Source organism: Mustela nigripes, chromosome 1 (assembly GCF_022355385.1).
Source record: "Mustela nigripes isolate SB6536 chromosome 1, MUSNIG.SB6536, whole genome shotgun sequence".
NCBI classification, from domain to species: domain Eukaryota; kingdom Metazoa; phylum Chordata; class Mammalia; order Carnivora; family Mustelidae; genus Mustela; species Mustela nigripes.
In genome coordinates this window covers 136856995-136883367 of record NC_081557.1, presented here as the reverse complement: position 1 = coordinate 136883367, position 26373 = coordinate 136856995, and the positions used below count along the sequence as shown (strand labels likewise).

Below are 26373 nucleotides of genomic sequence, written 5' to 3'. Positions count from 1 at the left end.
TTAAATCTTTTATTTATTTATTTTATTTAAAATGCCCTAGAATGGCCACTTGTAACAAGTGCTTTAGATTTGGTATTTAGGCTCTACCTGTATTCTAGAGTGTATCTATACCATCCTTTTGGTTCGCTTTATAGGTAAATACAGTGGTTTCTGTTTACAACAGCTACATATGACAAGGAAATGCTTCAGAAAAGATCCCAGCGCATGTGTGGGAGCGACAAAGCAGGCTGTTCCTGCGTCTTCTGAATTCAGTGGAAGATGAACTGAGAACTCGTTTGTCCACGTCTCATTTCTGTGCCTGTGATATGTTAAAATTTTTAACGGAACACAGATTTCATGAGTTTGTGGCTTTCCTGAACTTCCTTTTTAAAAAATCCTGGATGGTATTGCAGATGAAAGTGATCTCCATTACTTTTTAAACTGCACTTTGTGAAATAAAAATATAAACATTTCGGAAAATTTTACTTCAGAACATTCATTCTAAAACCTCAGGAATGTTGATACTGATAGAAAACCACAGAGATTAAGCAATTTAGAGATTTGGAGTAAAAAGGCACCACTTGGCCGTGGGTTTGGTAAAGAGAAAGTATTTCAGCACATGTTCTGCCACAAAGTATTTGGGAGTCTTAAGTCAGAGCGGCAGAATTCCTTCTGAAGAGGACAAAAGAGAGACTTCCTGTCATTTCTATTGGTTTCTGCATGTGGGACCAATATGGGCAATGCAAAGTTTAAACAGATGCAAATGATGAGGGGAGGGGGCAAAGCCCTGCCTCGTTTTACATATTTCTCCACCTCCAGATTGAGTTTAAGTCTCCCCTAGAAGCTTCCACAGCAGACTGCCACTAAGTTACAGCACGCTTGAATGGGTTACTTCACCAATATTTGCTTATGGAAATAAAGGGGAGTGTCGGGGGTGGGGGAGGGGGAGGAGGGGAGGAGGGGTTTGCGACAGAGGGAGGCTCGACCACAGCACCAGTAACCTTGTCTGATGTGATCATTAACCTTTCTGGAAAAAGCAGCTGGCCGTTGTCTGAGGCTCGTCAGTAGAATGTGAGGGGAGCCTCACAGATACCGCACAGACTATTCAAGACTGGTTTACGTTGGGAGCTGTTGCTCTACTTCAGGGGGGCAAGAAAATGAGTTTGCAACAATTCCTTTTTGCCTTTCTGCTTTTCGTGATGAGTCTTCTTCTTATCAACGGACAGAGACCAGGTAGGACTTTGATGTGTGTGGACCGAGTAACTTGTTTCTGCCTGTTTGGGCTCGTAGGTGGGAGGGAGCAGGATCATGTTCCTGATGAAAATCACTTAGTGGTGCTTGAGGTACGGGTAAATGTGTAAGATTTCAGGAGAATGTTACCTATCCTAGTAGGTCCAGTATTTGAATGCTTTTTTAAAAAGTAGGTGGATTTAAAAATGGTAAATATTTTGCCACTATTTTTTTTAAGTTCAAAGAAAATTTATTCCTTAGCTATTTTAGATATGTTGTCCTTATAAGTAAAAAAGAAAAAAAAGAAAAAAAAAAGAACTGTTTGGTCTATTCACGACAGAGGTCAACAAACTTGGACAGATTTTTAGGTGAAATACAAAATCCAAAGCAGGTGATTAGAAGAACATGTTGCTGGCTGGAGTGGGGGTAATGTTATTAATTTGAATTAACAACAAAAATCATGTACCAGGTTGCAGATGAAATCTTAAAATAGGTTATGATAGCTGTTATTTCTAATTATATAATTAGACGTCTCTCTTAAAAATGCAATTTTAGTAGTATTGTGCTAATGGAGCCAAAAATGTCAGAAATATTTATGGTCAAGATAGCCTTAATTGACGACACATTTTTCAAAGATGATGCATGCTGCGTCGTTCTTAACCAACAGGAATTAGTAAGCAGAGTTACTCTAATGCACTTTTACTTCAAAACCAAATATCCAAGATTTCAAAGCACTTTGGCAAGTAAAAAAAAAAAATCAGAAGGTTTTCTGACTCAGGAAAAATATTCAAATAGAGGGGCATCATATTTATTCCAAATACATTAGGTTATTCAGTTGGTAATATACTTCTCCATTTAGAGCAGAAAAGAGTACATAGCTGGTTAAAAATTCAGTCTCTCCTTTTTAGTTAATCAGAAGTCTGATTGCTGAGGTTATTGCAGATGACATCCCCTAGGTTGCCCTTGTACATAAATAAGAGAAAATGCGGGTCAGCAGTTCAGAAAGCAATTTACCCCTTCTTACAGTTTATAGCAATTGCTAATCAAACTTTTCTGAACTACGGAACATCTTGGACATGTTCGTGTAAAATTACATCTTCGATTGATTCATTTCAGAGGACGAAAGGTCCAAGAGCACTGAGGAAGAAGTCCTGTGGAAGGAGGAGGTTACTACAACTAGATCCTGCTATGAACATGAGCTGTTAGGAATATATTCCGTGTTTTTGATTCACAGTAATTTTCAGGTCACAGTCACATCTGAACAAGTAGCAAATAACCACAGTATAGCTTGGATCCAAAATATTCCTTTACATTCTCCAGATTAAACAATAATTCATTTTCTGAAAACTGCTCCTAATATTTCCCCTCTTTTTTTTTTCTCAGCTAATTTGGCTGTGAGAAGAAAATTGCACAGACACAACTGCCTTCAGAGGAGATGTGTGCCTCTCCATTCACGGGTGCCCTTCCCCTGAGGTATTTCTGACAGAAAATTATTTTACTACATTTAGGCAATGTTCCAGATGAGATATATCAAAGAAGGTCCATTTATATTTTGTAATATGCGATAATACCTTTAAGGTGATACCATTTCAAGGGACGCATACTGACAGACGAAACAGTGAATGACACGATATGTGAGAATTGTTTTAGTTGTTCAATGAGATAAAGTAAATGTGGGAAAATCTTGATAATTGTTGATTGTGAGTGATAGTATGGGGATTACTACTGTGGTTTTTGTTTAGCAATTTCATAATTGAAAAATCAGGTACCAAGAGAATGTAATTATGAGAGTATCTTTAAACATATGCTTTTTTTTTTTGATACTCAAATCACATTGTCCATAAACATTTATTTGAACATAGCCACATTCAATCATTTACAGACTATTGATGGCTATGCTGTCAATGGCAAGACTGAGCAGTTAAACATATGCTTTAAAAAACACTGAATAGCTCTGTATGCCATCCAGAACAGGCACATTTCTCCCTAAGACCATTGTGTCCTTGGAAAGCATTTGGAGATATTTGCCCAATGACACCATATAAACAATGTACCATCCTCGATATTTTAATGATTTATTAAACCAGTTTCTTTTTCTTGGCAATATTTCTTTTAATGTACAAAACCAATTTAATATTGATACCGACTCATAGAGTTGGTCTTGATGGTTGCTGCGTCTTTAAGGATAAATTCTGAATAGAATTTTGCTCCTCTCTCCACCCCCCCTTTTTTTCCTTACAGTCACTGAAAGGCCAATGATTTTATCCACCACCACTACCAGTAACATTGCTTGAATCAATTAACTTCAAACACTGCCCAAGTGTGTATTTCTTCATACTAAAAAATAAATGACTTGGCATTCCATTGTAATTATTTTAAGCTCTTTAATTCTCCTAAAATATATCATCCTTTAAAAAAATGCCATTGAAATAGCCCTCAGCTGGTTAGCATACAGAGGCAATTGCTAAATTAGCTATTCAGTTGGTCTGTAGACTGGTGTGTTTATGGCACTATTCATTCAAGGCACTGTTCATTCATGGTAGCGGTGCCTCTTGTTCAGTAATACACGCTTTCCAAACCTGCTGAAAGTCCCATAGTGGGACATTAAACGAAGGAGCAAATGAGTAATCATTTATCAAGAGGGCTAAGACAAAAAGCCAAGTTTTCTACACCTGTATCTGTAACAAATTACCCTTTGCAATCAAAATGAAAAACAGGTCTAGTGGAAAAATCCAGAAAGATACACTAAGAAATTCCTGAGAAGCCAATTAGTAGGGGCTAAAACATTTTCGATGCTAAAAAATCCTTTGGCATGTGTCGATAATGCATTTCAGTCCCACGTACAAATAGCGGTAAAATCTGTGCTTAGGAGGAGTGGAGAAGTTCAAGACTTTCCCAGCACTCCTCCACAAATAACAAAGGAGAGAGGAGGGGGTCCACAGTAGCAAGGGAATTCCTGCATATACTGAGGAAGATACCTTGCAGAACGCAAATAAAAGCCTTGCCGGCAGCCCCAGGTTGTATGAGCTTTTTGCACAAACCACCTGCCCTAAAAACAAGGGTCACAAGTAAACAAGATAGAGTGGTGAAATTTGAATTGTCAAAGTTAAGGAAAACTTTGTAAACCAAAGGGCAATCTAAAGAAAGGCCACATCAACCATTTAATAAGAGCAGTCCTTGACCAAATTTGGCTGATTTCTGTAAACAACCGCTCAGGTTACAGTATCGATTTTCTCATTTCTGTTTAGATTAGACCAGCCCTGCATTCCAATTAAAGTTCTTCGAAGAATATATAAAACTCCCATTTTGAAATCCAGTGATAGCGTAAGAGCCAACGTGGATTAAATATTAAGATACTTCTCCAGGATCTTGCTCAACAATGCTGTAGTAACAAGCACCACCTTCAGATGTGAAAGCGTAATCCTCATTTGTCCAAATACTTGAACACTTTTTTACATGTTCTGCAACACAACAACTTGACGGCTGGCTAAATCACTAGAGACCTAGGTAGTGGAACTCTAAAGGCAGAACCTCCCTTTCACTTATCCCCCCTCTGTTTTTTCCATGTTTTGTTTGTTTATTATTTTTTATGTAAGCTTTACACCCATCATGGGGCTTGAACTCATGACCCAGAGATCAAGAGTTTCTGTGCTCTGCTGGCTGAGCCAGCCAAGCACTCCTGTTTTCTGCATGTTTTAGATAAAAATCACACATGGTTACAGCTAGGGTCATGTAAACCTGGAAAAGGATAGGTAAGGTAAACAGTTGACTTGGAAGTTGTCCAGACTAACCTTTGAAGTAGCTTAGACTTTTAGCTCCCTCAATAAGAATGTCCTATTATCATTGCCATGTAAATTTTACCAGCTCCTTGAGTCCTTCTCCATGATCCTCAGAGACATTTTTCAAACTGTACAACTGAGTTAATTCAATAGAGAAATCTATGCTGTGTGAAGTTCATTCTTTGAAGATTTTATTTATTTGACACAGAGAGCACAAGTAGGCAGAGCGGCAGGCAGAGGGAGAGGGAGAAGCAGGCTCCCTGAGCCCGATGTGGGGCTCAATCCCAGGACCCTGGGATAATGACTCGTGCCGAAGGCAGACACTTAACTGAATGAGCTACCCAGACACCCCTAAAATTCGTTCTCTTGATAAACTTTTTTTCTTGCATAAGTTGGCATCAGGTTCACCCCTAAGTGAATTAGAATGGAGGAAAACAAGAGAAAGGGTGTCAGGAAATCCAAGTTTACAGGCTAATGAGAGAGTGTTAGAGTGGAAAATGAGGTAGGATCCTTCGATTCTAATGATTTTCCTCATTCACCCATAAAATCTCACTATTATCAATGCTTTTCTTTAAAAATACGTACTCTAGGGGGCGGCTGGGCAGCTCATTCAAACGTCTGCCTTTGGCTCAGGTCATGAGGGATGCAACCCCGAGTTGGGCTCCCTGTTCAGCAGGGAGTCTGCTTCTCCCTTTCCCTCTGCTCTTACCCCAGCTCGTGCTCTCTCTCTTTCTCTCTCTCTCAAATAAATAAATTTTTAAAAATAAATAGATACTCAGGGTGCCTGGGTGGCTCAGTGGGCTAAAGCTTCTGCCTTTGGCTCAGGTCATGATCCCAAGCCCTGCATCAGGTTCTCTGCTTAGCAGGGAGCCTGCTTCCTCCTCTCTCTCTCTTTCTCTCTGCCTGCCTCTCTGCCTACTTGTGATCTCTGTCTGTCAAATAAATAAATAAATAAATAAATAAATCTATCTTTAAAATAAATAGATACTCTAGATAACTACATAACCTATTCATACATACTCTATCAAACTTTTAAATATAATCTCTACATCCAACATGGTGCTTGGATTTACAACCCTGAGATTTAGAGTCATATGCTCCAATGATTGAGCCAGCCAGGCACCCAGGTCTGGCTTTTAAATAATTGTGACATATGTTCCTGTTGTAAAATCTTTTCCTAACAGTATGAAAGAATGTAAAGTCACAAATAAAAAGTCTCCTAGTCTAACCTTTGGCCCTTCATTTCCCAGAGGCAATGGCTATGAAAGGGTTTTTGGTAAAGTAGATTTAAATTTTTTTTTAATTTAAAAAAGATTTATTTATTTTAGAGAGAGAGCTCCTGAGCAGGGCTATGGGAGAGGTGGGGGTGCGGAGGAAAGAGAAGGAGAGGAAGAATTTCAAGCAGACTGGGGCTGAGCACCAAGGTGGAGGTGGGGGGGGGGGGGGGGGATCTCATACAGGGAATCCGGACCTGAGCTGAAACCAAGAGCTGGATGCTTAACTGACTGAGCCACCCAGGCACCCTGGTAAAGGTACATTTTAATACATTATTTTAAGTTGAGACCAGCTAATACTCTCTTGTCACTCAGTCTGATTACCATTCAAAATGGTAAGTACTTGTATATTCTCTATTTCCTGCCTTATTCTTACCCCCGCACAGTTACAGGCTTCCCACTCCTTTGACCAGTCCTCTAGCCCTGCCTACCAATTCTTCCTGCAATTGCACTATTTATTGTCTTGGCCCTTCTCATTGCGTGCTGCCTCTTTGACTGAACTGTGAAAGCCAACTCTCTAAAGCACGGAATCTCTACTTTTGTGAAGCATTTTATCTTCCACGTTAGCAGGGCTTTCTGAGAAAAGCTTTTTTTTTTTTTTTTTTTCGTAAACTCTACACTCAATGTAGGGCTTGAACTCAAAACCCCAAGATCAAGAGTGACATGTTCTTCTGAGTGTGCTGGCCAGGTGCCCCTGAGAAAAACTCCTACTTACTTTTAGGCACCTCTGATTCCCATTCGCCTACATTTAAACCTCCAATGACCTCTAGTTTCCTTAAACTTGTGAACCTTTTCCAATTCACAAGAGATAATTTCTATTACAGATAAAATGGAGATCATCGAGCTTTATAAAATTAGACTGCCCTCAGACTACATTTACATCTGCTACAACTTCTGTTTTCTTTTCCTCTTCCTGGGTATAGTTAATCTCTCTCTCTCTCTACATACACCTCAAGACCCTTGATCTAACAGTCACTCCCTTTCTTACTCAGATGGTTCAGTATGTCAAAACTTGTTTGTTTCCTCTTTTAAGAAGAGGAAAACACATGCACCACTGACCCCATGGCGCTCTCTAGTGACTAGCCCAGGTTCTTCTCTGCGTAGCCAACTTTCTTGAAAAGGTGGCAGTTTCCTTTCTTACCATCTGCTCCCTGCTGCATTCTAGGAAAGATAAACAGTGACTTCTCAATCCAGTGAACACATTTTGATTCTGGTCTCAGTTATCTTGCTATAGGTCAGATAAAGAATAGATTGTCCTTGGTTTTGATGATACCACGCTCCATTTTTATTGTCTTTAAAACAAATCACTATTCTTTTTAGTACCTGCACACGGTGTCCAACTGCCTACTTGAAATCACTTAGCTGTTCTCAGTCACTTCAAGTTCATGCCTACAGTGCATTTGCAAATCTCTGCCATGACCTCTGCATACCCATAGCTTATTCTTGTAACCCAGTTCTCTGTTCCAATATCGTAGATGTCATCAAGAAGGACTTCCCTGCATCTGTTCCCTGCAACACTGGGGCGCCTAGTTGGCACAGTCAAGCGTCTGACTCTTGATTTCTGCTCAGGTCATGATCTCAGGGTCCTGAGATTGAGCCCCACATTAGGCTCCGTGCTCTGTGTAAGTCTGCTTAAGTTTCTCTCTTCTCTGTCCCTTCACCCGGTGGCTTCTCTCTCTTTCTCTGTCTCTCAAATAAATAAATCTTTAAAATAAATACACAATGCAAAAATAAACTCATGTAAGAAAGCAGTACCTCAGGGGCGCCTGGGTGGCTCAGTGGGTGGCCTTTGCCTTCGGCTCTGGTCATGATCCCAGCATCCTAGGAGAGAGAGCCCACATCCCGCTCTCTGCTCAGCAGGGAGCCTGCTGCCCCTCACCTCTCTGCCCACCTCTCTGCCTACTTGTGATCTCTGTCTGACAAATAAATAAATATAATCTTTAAAAAAAAAAAAAAAAAGCAGTACATCATTCCACCCAAGGTAACTCTGTTTTCTTTTCCTTGTTCATGGTTTGTTTTTCTCCATGACACCTGCCATCTGACTTTGTTACTGTTTAGTATCTGCCGCTCTTCATTAGAATGTGAGTTCCATAAGAACAGAGACTTTGATGACAGCTATACACCCAGTGACTGCCGTAAGCTCCACAGAAATACCTGGTGAATGAATGAATGCACACTAAAGTCTTCAATTCCTTCCACTCAGATATGTCTCGGAATCTGGAGAATAATTGTAGAGCTATCATATATTAGATGTTTACTATGTTTCAAGCTCTGTGCTATGAAATATACATTTTACCTTGACAGTGTAAATCTTTAAAAAAAATTTTTAAAGGTTGTATTTATTTGTGGGAGAGAGAGAGAGAGAGAGCAAGAGAGAGCACAAGCAGGGGGAGAGGGAGAAGCAGGCTCTTTACCAGGCAGGGAGCCTGATATGGGTCCAATCCCAGGACCCAGGGATCATGACCTGAGCCAAAGGCAGAGACTAAACCTACTGAGCCACCCGGCATCCCTCAGTTTTACTTTTTGAGCTGCCCGTACTGTAGTAATCAGTTCTGGTTGGTCTCCCAGGCCTATCATTTCTACCTTGAAATATTTTTAAAAATCTGCTCCCCCTTCATCTCTGTTACCACTATTTTAGTATCTGTTAGAGCTCTCCGGCATGACTTCAACTCCTTAACTCATCACTCCAGCCTCCAGTTCTGGAAAATCCTTTTTTTTTTTTTTTTCTTTTATCAACTGATTCTTCCTAAGCTATAAATCCAGCCATGTCACATCTTAATGAAGTGATTGTCCCTGTAGCCTTCAGGACAGTGAGAACTTCCACAGTTTAAGAAGCGAGACCTTAGGAAATAACACCTCTCCAGCATCCTGTCACCTCTTCTCCACCTTCCCTCTCTAGAATGGATAAGAAAGAATTAACACCAGCCTCTGTGGATTCGAACTCTGACCACAAGCTGACTCACTGGTGGTCACTGGTAAGTCACTTTTCTGGCTTAAGATCCTCTTAGCTTCTAAACCTGTAAGTTGGAGCTAGTAATGGTGTTAACTTGGCCATACCCTACCTAGCACAGGGTAGCTGCTAAATTGGTAGGAGCCAGGGTTTATTATTAATATGACTTTCGAATTCGTGTTCTTCACCTTTGGCTGTTCCTCAAAGTATACTTCTGCCTGCGTTGTCCTTACTTGACGCTTTTCCTCGCTGTTCATTCATCCTTCAGGAAAGCTTCCCCCGAGGTTGATGTCCCTACGAATTTAGATGTCTACATTTTCCCTCACCCTATCTGCGTAATTCTGTCAAAGTACTTGGCCTCACTGCATTGTAACACCTTAATTGCCTGTACTCCTCCCTCTCTTCCTCCCTTAGGATGTAAATTCCCTGAAGGCAGAGGGTGGGTGTTCTGCTTTGTTACGTTAACATTTGTTAAGTGGAGCACCAGTACAGAACAATGAGCCTTAGTTCAAAAGCTGGCCCACAGGTGATTGGAAATAGGGAACTTCATGATTCATAGGTCCTGGAGAAAGTGCGCAACATGCCTGGAGGGGTCACCTGGGGGAGGTCAAGGGAGAACACTGACCTAAAGACCAGCCCCAGGGCACAGGCCAATATTCCAGACTGGGTGGAGTGCTTTGGGATTCCTGGGTTGGGGTCTTGATCGGGTCAATTCAGACCCAAGGTAGGGGGTTTACCCCCCCCAAGGGTTCATATCTAAGGGCTATTGAAAATACAGAGGCCCTGTGAGGCAAGGGAGATTTGATCACAAGGGCCTTTGGGGAAGTGGTACCTAAATTTCCATTTCTTTGCTACTTTGCTGGTGGTTCTGCAGCTGCGCTCCACAGGAGCTTGCCAGAGGGGCTGGTGTCAGCGCAGGACCCCTGCTGGCTGCTTGGTCACAAGGGAGCCTAACACACATTTTCAGCTTTATTTCCTAATACTAACTGACAAACTGAACTCTGAGTAGCGGTCGCTGGCATCTCATCAGGCCTTCCACCAGAGTACTGACCGTCCTTCTCCAGGCCCACTAGTCCTCCCGAGTCTTTCCATCCTCCAGCTAAGATTCTCTAATTCATTATTTCCATAATTGCTGCCAACATCCTAGGCCACCCTTTGTTGCTCTGTCTTCATCACACTGTTCTGGAAGAATGCTGACGTCTCCATCCAATCATGTTCCCGCTGCTGGAGGATACACAAGAAGCCAGACTGGAACCACTTTTATTTATTTTTTTTTTTTTTAAGATTTTTATTTAGGGGCACCTGGGTGGCTCCGTGGGTTTAGTCTCTACTTTCAGCTCAAGTCATGATCCCAGGGTCCTGAGATCAAGCCCTGCTTCAGGCTCTCTGCTCAGCAGGGAGCCTGCTTCCCTTCCTCTCTCTCTGTCTGCCCCTCCACCTACTTATGATCTCTCTCTGTCAATTAAATAAAATCTTAAAAAAGAGACACAAGATTTTTATTTATTTGACAGATCACAAGTAGGCAGAGGGGGATGGGGAAGCAGGCTCTCTGCTGAGCAGGGAGCCCAATGGAGGGCTTAATCCCAGGACCCTGAGATCATGACCTGATCATGGCTTAACCCACTGAGCCACCCAGGCGCCCCCTGGAACCACTTTTAAATTCATCCATCTCCCCCCTTATCCTCTGGCAAGCTCCTGCTGCATTTCTGTGCTCAGCTTGCTGCCTCATGCTCCACAATCACTGGTCCTTAATTTTTCTTAAAACCTCTGGTTTTAGGCTCTTCTTTGCATTTTTAGCAGCTGACCTTGCCTCTTCACATTGCAAAAAAAGTCTTCAGATGGTGTATCCCTCAATTTCCCTGCACCAAACTAGAATCCCATCTAATCCGATTTCCACCCTGCTCACCCCAATCCTCCTCTGCCCTCCCACCACCTGAGAAAGCAAGGCCATTCCTTCTCCGTTGTGGGTCCCCTCCCCATCCTTTCCCACTTTAGCAGGAATCTGAAACTGTCCTTCAAACGTTTTCTTCATTCTCCTCGATCTCTGGATTATGTAACAACATGGAGATTGAAACATGGTGAGAGGGCTATGTGGGTGGCTCCGTCCGCTAAGGGTCTACTCCGCCTGTGGACCAGGTCATGATCCTGAGGTCCTGGGATCAAGTCCCACATCGAACTGATCAGGGAGCCTGCTTCTCCCCTCTGCCTGCACCACCCCTCCCCCACCCGCTTGTGCACGCACTGTCTCGCAAATAAATGAAATCCGTGAAATTAAAAAAAAAAAGATGCTGATAAGACTACATACTAAAATAGACAACACACAGCCGGGCACTTCTCTGTGAATGCTCTCAAACCGGTCTTTTGTACCCCTCGTTTCTGATCCACTATTTTGTTTTCTTTTTCAATACTTGGTTATATTTAATTGTAAACCCTACACCTAACACGGTGTCCTAACTCAGTTTGTTACAGGATTTTCTTCCTCCATCAGTGCTCACAGTGCCCTGCTCTCGGTCATGCCACTTTGAAGAATGAAGAGTGGTGGGCAGCAAACCAAGGTTTATTGGGCGATAGCAAAGTCATAGTACTAAGCTCCCAAGAAGGGAGGGGACCCCAAAGGCTTGCCAGTGGCATTTCTAAGTCTTAGGGTTTAACCGGGCTCATGGGCGGGCTGTTTTAATCTGATTAACCCTCCCTGCCCCTGTCATCCAACCAGCTTTTTGCCACGTGGGAGAGGGTGGAGGGCTCCTTCCAGGTTGGTAGAAAATCCCTTTAAGGGTGGTTTCCTCTTGGGGAGGGATGTGGGGAAAGGGGAGCGTGGTTTCTGCCTGCCTTGTAGCTATCCCTCATCATGACCCTGGGATCGAGAGCTGCATCCCTTGTTGACTAACCCAGCCAGGCACCCTGTCTGATCCATTATTTTCCATTCACACCTCAAGCCACTCTAATCCTTTTACACCTTTTTTAATATAGCCATTGGGGCACCTGGGCAGCTCAGTTGGTGAAGTGGCTGACTCTTAATTTCTGTTTAGGTCATGATTTCGGGGTCCTGGGATTGAGCCCCACCCTCAGGCTCCGAGCTCAGCACAGTCTTGCTTGAGATTCGTGTTCTCTCTCTCTCTCTCTCTCTCTCTCTCTCAAATAAATAAATAAATAAATCTTTAAGCTAAAATAAGATAGCCTTCAGTCACCTTCAGCTTTCTAAATTAATGTTTTTTTATTCTTCCTTTATATTTTTCAGAATTTTAACAACTATGTCTGCAAAAATCCCTTACCTTAGATTTCTGACACTATACTGCTTTTCCATCAAGTTCTCAGCTAACCCTCTGTCTCCTAGGTAGGCTTAATCATACCTAAAAGGCTTGCAAGCTCTAGTTTTCCTCTACCCTCTTCTACTCCATTTCAGCCTTTCCTTCTTTCATTCACTCATTCATTCATTCATTTATTTAAAGTTTCAGTATTTTATTTATTCTACTTTTTTTTAAGATTTTCTTTATTCAATAAAACCAAGAAAAAATATTTACCAAAAAAAAATTATTTATTTATCTGAGAGAGAAAGCACAAGCAGGGGAAGCAGCAGACGGAAAGGGAGAAGCAGGCTCCCCACTGAGCAGAGAGTAAGACATGGGGCTCTATTCCAGGGGCTGGATCACTAGGATCATGACCTGAGCCAAAGGCAGACGCTTAACCAACTGAGCCATCCGGGCGCTCCATTTTGGTTTTTCATTTTAATTGAAGTGTACTTAAAACACAGTGTGTTTCAACCATTCCTTTGGCCTAAATCTCTTCTTTACACTGACTGATAATACAGGAGAGGGGAGAAGACCATCCAAATGAAAACCAGTAAAGCCTATTTATTCAGAGCTTGGCTTGAGTGAGGGATTCAGCCGCTCTCATTTGTTTTTGGCTGAGGACAAGAGATAAGCAGGGGAGTTGGAAAGTTTTATAGTGAAAAAAGAGAAGGCTTTGAGGTGTGATCTGATTGGAAGTTGTTGGTATGGGGAAGTTGGAGTCAGGCTATCTAGAAATGAGGCTTCCTATGGGGTTGGTTTGGGTTGCATATATGGCTTTCTCTCCTTAGTCCTGAATTGGCATCAGAGTAAAGGGCAAAATTAGGGAACCTGGTAGTTATTGAGAGACTATTGACTATTTGAGGCCAGTTGCTACACAGGTCATGGTTGGGCTTCCTCAACTGGTTGCTACAGCATTTGCAGGTCAGAGTTCTGTTTTATGGTCTTTATGTAGTCTGGCCATGGCCATTGTCCATTTATATGTTCAGTCTCTCTGTTCCAAACTTACTTCCTCTCTAGTTCACACGAGCCAAACCTCACTGTTGTCTGCCTTGTACCAGCTGCCTCATACCTACTTTTGCGTCTCTTACCCATTCTTCATATTCATAGCTTCATCCCGTTCAAGACCCTTTAGTGATTTCTCATTACTATTAAGATTAAAATCAAATTTTTTAAAGATTATATTTTTTAATCTCTGTGCTCAGTACGGGGCTTGAATTTACAACCCCAAGACCAAGAGTTGTATGCTCCACTGACTGAGCCTGGTACCCCAAAATAAACTTCTTTTTCTTCCCAAAATAAAATTTTTTTTTCTTAGATTTTTTTTTTTTTTAATTTGACAGAGTGAGAGAAGGAGAGATTGCACAAGCAGAGGGAGCAGCAGAGGGAGAAGGGGAAGCAGGCTCCCTGCTCAGCAGGGAGCCCGATGTGGGACTCCACCACAGGACTCCGAGATCATGACCTGAGCTAAAGGCAGAGGCTTAACCCACTGAACCACCCAGGTGCCCCCCCCCCAATAAAATTCTTAATGTAGCCCACAAAACCACATGATCAAGCACTGCTCTGTCTTCCACCCTATCTGACCTGACTCACTAACTGTATCTGTTCTTTTTTCACTTCAGAGCTTTCACACATTGTTTCTCTGGACCTAAGATTAGGATGTTCTAGCCCTTCCCTTCACCTAGTTTATTCCTACTCAGTCAAGAACTTTGATCAAATGTCACTTCACTTGTGTGTGTGTGTGTGTGTGTGTGTGCGCGCGCACGCGCGCGCTGCCTGGCTCAGTAAGTAGTGCATGTGACTGGATCTCGGGGTTGTGAGTTCAAGCCCCACATTGGGTGTGGAGATTACTTAAAAATAAAATCTAAAAAAAAAAAAATGGGTGCCTGGGTGGCTCAGTTGGTTAAGCATCTGTCTTAAGCTCAGGTCATAGTCCCAAGGGTCCTGTGATTGAGCCCTACATTGTGCTCCCTGCTCAACAGGGAGCCTACTTCTCCCTCTCCCCCACCCACCCCCACGGTCCCCTGCTCGTGCTCTCTCTCAGATAAATAAAATCATTAAAAAGAAGAAGAAAGAAATTGTGTTAGAGCTTTCAACTTTATGTGTACTCATTTTTTTCTCTACTAATATTTTTATACATACAAAAACTGTATATATACACACACATAATTTAAACACATGTGTAATGCATTTATTACCTTGCCTCTTTAGGTTGCTAAACTTAGTTGTATTTATTTGTAGATCTGGAGACAGTCTTTTTTTTTTTTTTTTTTTTTAAGATTCTATTTTTGTAAGTAAGCTCTACACCGAGCATGGGGCTCAGACTCATAACCCCAAGATGAAGAGTTGCAAGCTCTACCAGCTGAGCCAGCCAGGCACCCTGGGAAACAGTCCTCTTGAACCACTCTTCAGTTTCTTTGTATGGACAGCCTTAATTTATTTAACCTGGCTATTGATGGATATTAATGTATTTATGTTATTTTGAACAGCGCAGTGAACATGTATGCACTCATCTTAGAACACTTGTGCATTTACTTACAAAACATTTCTAAAAGCATCACTAGGACATGCATATTTTTTAATTTTTTGGAATATTTATATAGTGTATAATTTACCTATTTTAAGTTGTACTGTACGCTTGGGTGGCCCAGTTGGTTAAGCCGCTGCCTTCGGCTCAAGTCATGATCCCAGGGTCCGGGGATCGAGTCCCTCATCGGGCTCCTTGCTCAACAGGGTGACTGCTTCTCTTGCTGCCTCTGCCTGCCTCTCTGCCTGCTTGAGTGTTCTCTCTCAATCTCTCTCTCTCTCTCTCTCGCAAATAAATATAATCTTTAAAAAAAAAAAAAAGAAATTGATTAAGTTGTACTGTTTAATGGGTTTTACTATATTTAAGTAGTTATGTGACATCATGATAATTCATTTTAGAGCATTTTCATGCCACCCCATAATGAAGTATTCATACCCATTAGCAGGCACTTCCCATTTCTCCCCAGCTCTCTGATCCTAGACAACTACTAAACTATTTTCTCTCCCTATAGATTTGCTATTCTGGACATTTTATATAAATATTCTTAGGATTTTTTTCTTGTATGATCGGCTTATTTCACTTAGCTTAATGTTTTCAAGACCCATCCATATAGTAGCAGATATTAGTACTTCATTTGTTTTTAGAGATGAAATAAAATTGCATAGAAACATTTTGTTTATCCAGTCATTATTATTTTCACTATTTGGTTATTAGGGATAATTCTCCTCTGAACATTCATTTATAATTTTTTTAAGTTTATTTATAATCTCTACACCCAACATGGAGCTTGAACTCATGACCCTGACATGAAGACTTAAAATGCTCTAGTGACTGAGCCAGCCAGGCGCCCCTAGTTTATAAAATTTTTGTTTGAACAGATGTTTTCAATTCTCTTGGGTATACACCTAAGAGTGAAATTGCTGGTTATTCTCTATTTAACTTTCTGAGGAACTGCCAAGCTATTTTCCATAGTGGCTGTAGTATTTTACATTCCTACCAGCAGTATATATATTCTCCACATCCTCACCAACATTTTTTACTTTAACAATCCTGGGGGTTAGTACAGTAGTCCTCCCCAACCCTTATCCATGATTTTGTTGTCCATGGTTTCTGTTAACCTGCTGTGAACTGTGGTTCTGAAGCAGATGATCCTCCTGATCTGTCTTCAGAAGGTCAGTGGTTGCCCAACATTGTATGGCGGTGCCTCCCCTGCGTCATTCCCCTCACTTTATCTCATCATGTAGGCATTGTGTCATCTCATATTACCACAAGAAAGGGTGAGTATAGTAAGATAAGGTATTTTGAAAGAGAGAGATCATATTCACATAACTGTTAATTGGTTTATTGGTATAATTATTCTGTTTTAGTCGTCGTTATTGATCTCTTACTGTGCCTTATTTGCAAGTTAAATTTTATCATAGATGCGTAACAATAGGAAAAAACATAATCTGCATAGGGCTTGGCACTATCCATGGTTTCAGGTATTCACAAGGAGGCTTGGAATACATCCCTCAGGCTAAGAGGGGACTACTATAGCTCATTGTGATTTTGATTTGCATTTCCCTAATGACTAATGATGTTGAGCATCTTTTCATGTACTTCTGGCCATTTGTCTGTCTTTGGAGAAATGTCTTTTCAAAGTCTTTGCCCATTTTTCTATTGGCTTACTTATCTTTATTGTTGAGTTATAAGCATTCTTTATACTCGGAATACAAGTACTTCATTTGCAATTATTTTCTCCCATTCTGTGGGTTGTCTTTTAACTTTCTGAATGTTATTCTTGAACACAAAAATTGTTAGTTTTGTTAAAGTCTGATTTGCCTGTTTTTTCTTCGGTTGCTTGTGCTTTAGGCATCATGTTTTAAGACCACTGACAAGGAGCACCTGAGTGGCTTAGTTGGTTAAGCATCTGCCTTCAGCTGAGGTCATGATCCCAGGGTCCCGGAACTGAGTCCCACATTGGGTTCCTTGCTCAGCGAGGAGCCTGCTTCTCCCTCTTCCTCTGCCGTTCCCCCTGCTTATAGTCTTTCTTTCTATCTCTGACAAATAAAATTAATAAATAAAAATAAAAAATAAAACCACTGACTAATCCGAGGTTACAAATATAATTTACACCTATGTTTTCTTCTAAGAGAGTCTGTAGTTTTATCACTTACGTTTATGGCTGTGATCCTTTTTTTTTTTTTTTAAATTCTTTTTCTTTATTTTTTTAAATAAAGTCTGCCCGAACATGGGGCTCGAACTCACTACTTTAAGATTATGAGTCACATATTCTACTAACTGAGCCAGCCTAGAGCCCCTGATTAAGATCCATTTTGAGTTCAGTTTTATATGTGGTGTGTGTGTGAGGGTCCAACCTCCTATTTCTGTGGTCATCCAGTTCTAGCACCATTTGTTTGAAAACACTATTCTTTTTCCCCCATTTATTTATGCAGGCACTATTGTCGAAAATCAATTGACCATAAATGCAAGGTTTATTTCTGGGCTCTCAATTCTATTTCATTGATCTATATGTCATTCCTTGTGCTAATACTGTTCTTTCATGATTATTATAGTATTATAGCAAGTTTTGTTGTTGTTGTTTTTTAAGATTTTATCTATTTATTTGACAGAGAGCACGAGAGGGAGAACAAGCACAAGTGGGGGGCAGAGGGAGAGGGAGAAGCAAGCTGAGCAAGGAGTCTGCACGGTCCTGGATCCCAGGACTCTGGGATCACAGCCTGAGCTAAAGGCAAACACTTTAATTGATTAAGTTACCTAAGTGCCCTATAGCAAGCGTGTGTGTGTGTGTGTATACACATATATACTTTTTTTTTTTTTTTTTAATTCATTTGAGGGAAACAGAGAGCACTAGCAGAGGGAGAGGAGAAGCAGACTCTCCACTGAACTGGGAGCCTGCCGTGGGGCTCGATTCTAGTACCTGGAGGTCACAATCTGAGCCAAAGGCAGATGCCCAATCATCTGAGCCACTCAGGCACCCCCTATAGCAAGCTTTTAAATAAGGATGCGTGAATCCTCCAACTTTATAGTTATTCAGGGTTTTTTGTTTGTTTGGTAGGTTTTGTGGGTTTTGGGGGGGGGTTGGGGGGGGATTATTGTGGTTGTCTTGAATTTCTATATGAAGTTTAAGATCTGCTTATGGGTTTCTGCGAATAGCCAGTTGAGGTACGGAAAGGATTATTGAATCTATAGATCAATATGGGAAGTATTGCCATCTTGACAATTAAGTTTTCCAACTCAAGACCATGGAATGTATGTCCATCTAGTCAGATTTAATTTAATTTTTTTAAACAATGTTTTGTAGGTTTTAGAATATGAGTTTTACACTTACTTTGTTTCTTAAAGTTTATTTCTTTTCTTTGAGTAGTCTCCACAGTGTGGGGCTTCAACTCATAACCCCAAGATTAAGAGTCTCACACTCTACTGACTGAGCCAGACAGGCACCCCTTCACTTATTTTGTCTAATTTATTCTTAAGTATTTTATTCTTTTGCTGCCATTGTAAATGGAATCTTCTTAATTTCATTTTTGAATTATTCATTGCTAATATATAAAAATATAATTTGATTTTTGTTTATTGATCCTATATCTTGTAAACTTGGTGAAATTTTTTATTCATTCTCATAATTTTTAGTAGGTTCTTTAGGCTCTGTTATGTATAAACTCCTGTCATCAGCAAATAGATACTTACACTTCTTTCTTTTTTCTTTTTTCTTTTTTAGATTTCTTTTTGTTTTTTTAATGTTTTATTTTTTTATAAACATGTATTTTTATCCCCAGGGGTACAGGTCTGTGAATTGCCAGGTTTACACACTTCACAGCACTCACCAAAGCACATACCCTCCCCAATGTCCATAACCCCCCCCCTTCTCCCAACCCCCCTCCCCCCAGCAACCCTCAGTTTGTTTTGTAAGATTAAGAGTCACTTATGGTTTATCTCCCTCCCAATCCCATCTTGTTTCATTGATTCTTCTCCCACCCACTAGATTTCATTTTTAAATCATCTCTTTACCCAGCTTGGGGCTTGAACTCAAAACCCCAGGACCAAGAGGAACATGCTCTACTGACTGAGCCAGCCAGGCGCCCCTACTTCTTTCTTTCTAGTCTGGATGTCTTTTATCTTCTTTCCTTGCCTAATTGCCCTAATTAGAATCTCTAGTACAATGTTGTATAGAATTGGTGAAAACAGTCATCTTTGTTGTTACTTTAGATGGAAAGCATTCAGTCTCTCATCATTAAGTATGTTAACTGTGGGTCTTTGTATTTGTCCTTTATCAGTTTGAAGAAGTTCCCTTTAATTCTTCGTTTGTTGAAAATTTTTATCGTGAAAGAGGAGTGTTGAGTTTTAACTTTTTTTTTCCCTCTGTATCTGTTGAGAATATCATGCATTTTTTTGTTTTTTGTTCTATTGAAATTATGTGTGACATTGAAATATTAAGTGGTTGGAGAAAAAATTAAAAATTTGGTAAAATTCACCAGTGGAGCCATCTGGCCTAGGGCTTTTCTTTCTTTCTTTCTTAAGTTTTTTATTTAAGTTTAATTTAACATAACTATTATTAGTTTCAAGGTAGAGTTCAGTGATTCATCAGTTGCATATAACACCCAGTACTCATTATTTCAAGTGCCCTCCTTAGGTACTGCAAGTGCTTTTCCCATCACCCAATTGCGCCATTCCCCTACCAACCTCCCCTCCAGCAACCCTGTTTGTTTCCCATCGTTAAGAGTCTCTCTTACGTTTTTTTTTTCTTTCTGTTTTTGTCTTTTTTTTTTCTCCTTCCCTTCCCCTATATTCATCTATTTTGTTTCTTAAATTCCCATATATGAGTGAAATCATACGTAGGACTTTTCTTTGTGGAAAGTTTTTTAAATTGCTAATGCAGTCATTTTTATTTGTCATGGGGCCAGTTAGATTTTTTATTTCTGGGGCACCTGGCTGGTTCAGTCAGTAGAGCATGTAACTCTTGATCTTGGGGTCATGAATTCAAGCTCCATGTTGGGTGTAGAGCATACCTCAAAAAAAAAAAAAAAAAAAAGTTTAAATTCCTTCTTACGCAATTTTGGTAGCTTGTATCTTTTTTCTTTTTTTTTTAAGATTTTGTTTATTTAAAGAGAGAGAGATCACAAGTAGGCAGAGAGGCAGGCAGAGAGAGGAGGGAAGCAGGCTCCCTGCCGAGGAGAAAGCCCAATGAGGGGCTCGATCCCAGGACCCCAGGACCACGACCTGAGCCGAAGGCAGAGGCTTTAACCCACTGAGCCCCCCAGGTGTCCCAGTAGCTTGTATCTTTTTAGGAACTTGTTCTTTCATCTAAGTTATCCAATTTTTTTGTACATAGTTCTTCAGAATATTTCCTTATAATCTTATAAAAATGTTACTGTGAGGTCAGTAGTGATGTTTTTGCTTTCATTTCTGAGTTTAGTTATTTGAATTTTTCTTTATTCTTGGTCAGTCTATGTAAGGTTCATTAGTTTTATTGATCTCTTCAAGGACCAGCTTTTGGGTTTGTTCTTTTTCGTTAGTTTATTCATTTTCTATGTCATTTATTTTTATTTTAATCCTTACTTTTTTCTGCTTGCTTTAGGTTTCATTTATTCTTTTTTTAGTGTGTTAAGGTGAACTGTTACCTTGCTGATACAGATCGGTCTTCTTTTGATACAGATGTTTAGAGTTACAGATTTCCTTCTAAGCATTGTTAAGCTACATCCCATAAGTTTTCATATTCATCTCAAAGTATTTTCTTTTAAGATTGTATTTATTTATTTATTTGACAGAGAGAGAGAGAGGGAACACAAGCGGGGGTGGGGAGGGGTGTTCGAGGAGAGGAAGAGGGAGAAGCAGGCTTCCTGCCCAGCAGGGATCCCAGGACCCTGGGGTCATGACCTGAGCTGAAGGCAGACACCCAATGAATGACTGGGCCACCCAGGAGCCCCCAACTCAAAGTATTTGCTTACTTCCTTTATGATTTCTTCTTTGATCCATTGGTTGTTCAGCAGCGTGTTGTCTATTCCCACGTATTTGTGAATTTTTCAGATTTATTTCTTCCTGATTTCTAACTTCATCCTGTTGTTGAATCATCTATTTGTCCTTTTAATTTGGTCAGTTTTTGCTTCCATGTAGTTTGGGGGCTCTGTTGTTAGGTGCATGTATCTTCATAATTCCTGTATCTTCCTCAGTTGACTCCTTTTATCATTATAAAATGTCTTTGTCTCTAATAACTTTCGGTCTTAAGAGTTTATCTGACATTAGTATATCTGCTTCAACTGTCTTATGGTTGCAGTTTGCATATCTTTTTCTATCCTTTTAAGCGATTTGTGACCTTTGAATATATGTGTGTTTTTATACAGTTAGATTAAAAGTTTGTTTTGTTTCTCATTTTACCCAGTCTGACAAGATCAGCCTTTTGAATGGATTGTTCGTTGATTGCACCTTTTTTTTTTTTTTTTTTTTTAAGTAGGCTCCACACCCACCATGGGGCTTGAACTCATGGCCCTAAGATCAAAAAATCGCATACTCTCCTGACTGAGCCAGCCAAGCTACCCAAATTCACATTTAATGTTATTATTGATATAGTTGGATATACAGTTGACACTTGAACAACCTGGAATTTCATATTGTATCCTTACAGTAAAGTAAGCTAGATAAAAACAAATGTTATTAAGAAAATCATAAGGGGCACCTGAGTGGCTCAGGTTGTTGAGCATCTGGCTCTTCATGTTTGTTGGTTTAGGTGATGACCTCATGGATTATGAGATTGAGACCCACTTCTGGATCCACACTCAGCACAGAGTCTGCTTATCCCTCTGCCTCTGCTCTTCCCCACCACTCCCTGCTCTTGCTCTCAAAAAATAAATAAAAATCTTTTTAAAAAATCACAAGGAATAGAAAATAGATTTATAGAATCATATCAAAAAAGAATCCATGTATAAGTGGACCTGTGTAGTTCAAACTCATGTTGTTCAAGGATCAACTGTATATCTGATATTTTACTTTTTAGCAGTTGCCCTAGGACTTAAACAGTATACTCATTTATCAGCATCTTCCTCAGATTATGCTATTTTTTAAGTCCATGAGATACAGAAATACCTGTATAGCCATATTCTCCTTCTTTTTAATTTCAGTACAGTTATATACATCTATATATGTTACACATACAAATTTTTTAAAATCATTACTTTCTACAATTTTAGGTCCTTTAGGCTGAGAGAAGGAAGAAGAAATAAATGTTTATAATAGAGTTAATATATTAGCCTTCTTATTTACCATTTCCAGTTCTTGTCATTAGTGGATTTTTCTGATGTCTTAGTCTATTCAGGGTGCTATAGCAAAGTACCGTAGGCTAGATGGTATTTCTCCCAATTCTGGAGGCTGGTTCATAGATCTCATCTTCTCACATGGTGGAAGGCACTAAGGAGCTCTCTGGTTTCTACTTGGTAAGGGCACTAATCCCAGCCATGAAGGCTCTACCTCATAGTTTACTCACTTCCCAAAGGCCCTTCCTCCAAATACCATGACATTGCAAATTAGATTTAAATACCTGAATTTGAGGGGCACACAAATATTTAATTTATACCACTTGAATCAATGTTTCCATTTGCTCTATTCCCTCAATTTCCAGAGACTTCAAAGATCTCTTTTTTAAGCAGGCTCCATACTCAATGTGGAACCCAACATGGTGCTTGAACTCAAAACCCTAGATCAGGACCTGAGCTGTCAAGAGTCCAATGCTTAACCAACTGAGCCAACTAATTATTTAAAGGAGTGGCACTCCTTTAAATAATTTTTTTTTTAAAGAAAATGGCTCAATCAGAAGAGTAAATGACTCTTGATCTTGGGTTTGTGAGTTTGAGCCCTATATTGGGTGTAGAGATTATAAACAAACAAACCAACTTAGAAACATTTTTTTTTCACCAGCTAAGATTGTTTCATCAGGAGGAAGGGTCACAGAGCTCCTTGTACCCTCATTTAAGAACCCTGTAGGCTTTGCATTTTTTTTTTTTTTTTTTTTTGTCTTTTAAGTAAGCTCTACACCTACTGTGGGGTTTGAACTCATGATCCCCAAGAAATCAGGAGTTGTTCACTCTATCAACTAAGCCAGCCAGGTGCCTCTAGGCTGAGTGTGTTTTAAACATGGATACCTAGTAGTAAATTGCTCTGTAGAAAAGCTACGCCACCTTACATTTCCAATAGCAAGTTGTAAGAAGGCTTATTCTACACAGTTTTGCCAACACTGGGTGCTATCAATGTTTTTAATCTTTTCTAAGCTGATAAGCAAGAAACCCATCTCATTTTATGTTCCAAATTTAGGCAGTCTGAGGTGATTTCTAGAAGAGGCATACCTGCATTTTTTACTGCTATTCATTAAAGTTGACACCTCACCATGACTGTCAGGAAAGTGAAATGTTAAGGATGTGGAAGCTTCCAAAAATGAACCAAGAGAGTGCCTCATGTCTTCACAAGGGGGCCAAAACGAATTGCATAGGGAAACCTTGATACCAATGATTGTCTTCCTGTAAAAGATCCATTTTTCTTTTTTAAAAATTAGTTACATGTTGCCCTACCATATATTTAAAAGTATTAATTTAAGTAGTTTCATAACATTAAAAGATCTCTAGGGACCATTTTATCTATTAAAATACCCCAAATTGGGACGCCTGGGTGGCTCAGTTGTTTAAGCAGCTGCCTTCAGCTCAGGTCATGATCCCAGCGTCCTGGGATCGAGTCCCACATCAGGATCCTTGCTCCACAGGGAGCCTGCTTCTCCCTCTGACTCTGCCTTCCACTCTGTCTGCCTGAGCTCGCTCTCTCTCTGACAAATAAATAAATAAAATCTTAAAATAAATAAATAAATAAATAAAATACCCCAAATTAAGATACTGGTTCTGGAGGTGCCTAACAGATTCAGTCAGTAGAGCATTTGACTCTTTTTTTTTATTTGACAGTGAAAAAAAGAGATCAGGAGCAGAGGCAGTGGCAGGTGGAGGGAGAGGAAGCAGACTCCTCACTGAGAAAAAAGCTTGATCCTGGGCTCTATCTCAAAACCCTGTATTATGACATGAGCTGAAGGCAGACACTTAACTTGCTGAGCCATCCAGGCACGCCAGACGTGTGACTCTTGACTTACGGTTTGTGAGTTCAAGCTCCAGGTTGGGCATGGAGCCTACTTGAAAAAAGATACTGTTTCTGATACGTTTTTGTGGCCCTGCTCCACATAAATTGTCTTAGCTAGTATAAATACCAAGAATCAAAATCCAAAATACTAAGAAAAATAGCTGGGACCGCTCATGTGGGTCACTGAGCAAACAGAGATTAGGTGAAAAATAATTCAATGAAAAAATATCTTTAATAACATAAATCCAGGGGTGCCTGGGTGGCTCAGTGGGTTAAGCCGCTGCCTTCAGCTCAGGTCATCCTGGGATCGAGCCCCGCATTGGGCTCTCTGCTCAGCTGGGAGCCTGCTTCCTCCTCTCTATCTCTCTCTGCCTGCCTCTCTGCCTGCTTGTGATCTCTCTCTGTCAAATAAGTAAATAAAATCTTAAAAAAAAAAAATAACATAAATTCAGACTTGAAGAAATAAAGGTACTTTTTCTATATTAAAAGGTAAGAAAATACAAAGTATACTGAGAGTTAACGCTCAGTACTGAAAAACATTGGTAAATTTTCATAACTCATTATCTGTTTAAAAAAATTAAGCATGGGTAAATTGGTCTGCTGGATAGCATTTCTTACTGTGTTTCTTTCTCCTTTGCCTTCCCAGTGTGGACCTTCTCTAGATTATCGTACCTAGTCTACCAGAAGAGGAATGAAGGAAAGATACCCACCCACACCATAGTGTGATTGCTTAGAAGTTCCTCTACAAAAAGGAATCCTTTGAAAGCATCTGGGATGGTTTATTAATCTTACAGGATTCTCTTCCCGGTTTCTCTTTAGAGGGGAAAATAACAAATTCAAAAGCAATTCCAGTCTGAAGCACAATTATTTGCTTGTATATTAAAAATCTCTCTTTTTCTGCACATTACTATTCCTAGAGGAGTTAAAATAAAAACACTTTTTAATGTCTTAGTACAAGAATTAAAATTTTTCTTTCATAATTCTGTAATTCTCCACAAGTATTAAAATGTTTGTATACGTTTGTATATGTTTGAGTGATTTTTTTTCAAAAATGCTAAATCTCTAATCAAATGCTTTGACCGTTTGGCTTTACAGAATAAGGATACATTAATTGGTTCATTGATTATTTATATAGTGAAACTAAGAAAGAAGCTATTAATTGCTATCAATTTTATATTATAGGTTTTAATGTTTATGAAAGTATTTTTTTATTTTGAACAATACCCATAAAGTCATAAAAGAAAGTTTGAAATACTAAGATGTTAATTTCTGAATCTGTCTCTCATTATGTAATTACAAGAAGCCAGTGCTTTATTTCCTTCCCAGTGTGAGGTCTTCCCAAGTTGTTAAATACACTCTTAATTTGTATTTCTTAAAAGACTAAAGTTAGCTCAATGCCATAAAGTTTTTATTTTACTGTAAGTAAATTCCAGGTATGAAATTTATGAAATCTTGATTAGAAATTTTGCTTATAAACATTGTAGAGTGGAAGAAACAATAAACCATAAACCCTTATTTTGATAAAATGGAACCTTGGGGGCACCTGGGTGGCTCAGTCTGTTAAGCCTCTGCCTTTGGCTTAGGTCATGATCTCAGGGTCCTGGGATCGCGGTCCATCCCCATTGTGCACCCACCCCACCCCCCACCCCCAGGTGCTCCGCACAGCGGGAGCCTGCTTCCCTTCCTCTCTCTCTGCCTACTTGTGATCTCTGTCTGTCACGAATAAATAAATAAAAATCTTTAACAAAAAAAATAAAAGTTTGGGATTGGTATACTATAAAGAATTGGAGATAGAAATTCTGAAATCACAGTTTGTCTCCCTTTCATAGTTAATTAATGGTATCTTTTGGAATAGAAAAGTACTGTAAAACACTGTAATTAACTTGAAACACAAAAGATGTTTTATGAAATGTATTACCTCATTTAAAATTGGGTACTTTGGGGGAAATTCTAAATAATTTTCTGGATAAATTGTAATTCCTTTACACAAGTGCATTTCAGTAGAAACAGAAGCTGTTATCAGTTATATTTATGTTTAAAACATGTACTTGTTTTAAATAAATAAACAAATAAATAAAACATATACTTGTTTATATATTTTGTATCAACAAAAGAAAAACAATTCAGTTCAGGGGTGCCTGGGTGGCTCAGTGGGTTAAAGCCTCTGCCTTTGGCTCAGGTCCTGGTCCTGGGATTGAGCCCCGTATTAGGCTCTCTGCTCAGCAGGGAGCCTGCTTTCTCC

General features: G+C 39.8%; 1 protein-coding gene across 2 annotated transcripts; it reads left to right on the top strand.

Moving 5' to 3' along the window:
• Positions 1–955: 955 nt before the first annotated feature.
• Positions 956–25153, top strand: APELA (apelin receptor early endogenous ligand). Of its 2 annotated transcripts, XR_009403093.1 has the most exons (4): positions 956–1212; positions 2593–2682; positions 9162–9237; positions 24778–25153. XR_009403093.1 is itself a non-coding variant. In XM_059393954.1 (3 exons), the coding sequence occupies exons 1-2, from the start codon at positions 1137–1139 to the stop codon at positions 2679–2681; spliced, it is 165 nt and encodes a 54-aa protein (XP_059249937.1). In that variant the 5' UTR covers positions 959–1136; the 3' UTR covers position 2682; positions 24778–25153. The 2 variants fall into 2 exon arrangements, 1 of the variants encoding a protein (XP_059249937.1); XM_059393954.1 differs by lacking the exon at positions 9162–9237 and having other exon boundaries at positions 959–1212.
• Positions 25154–26373: the final 1220 nt, after the last annotated feature.

Bases quoted from the DNA above. Each gene is read 5' to 3' on its own strand.
- APELA (XM_059393954.1), top strand. From the start codon at position 1,137: ATGAGTTTGCAACAATTCCTTTTTGCCTTTCTGCTTTTCGTGATGAGT. The intron at 1,213-2,592 runs GTAGGACTTTGA...TTTTTTTCTCAG, and splicing joins TATCAACGGACAGAGACCAG to CTAATTTGGCTGTGAGAAGA.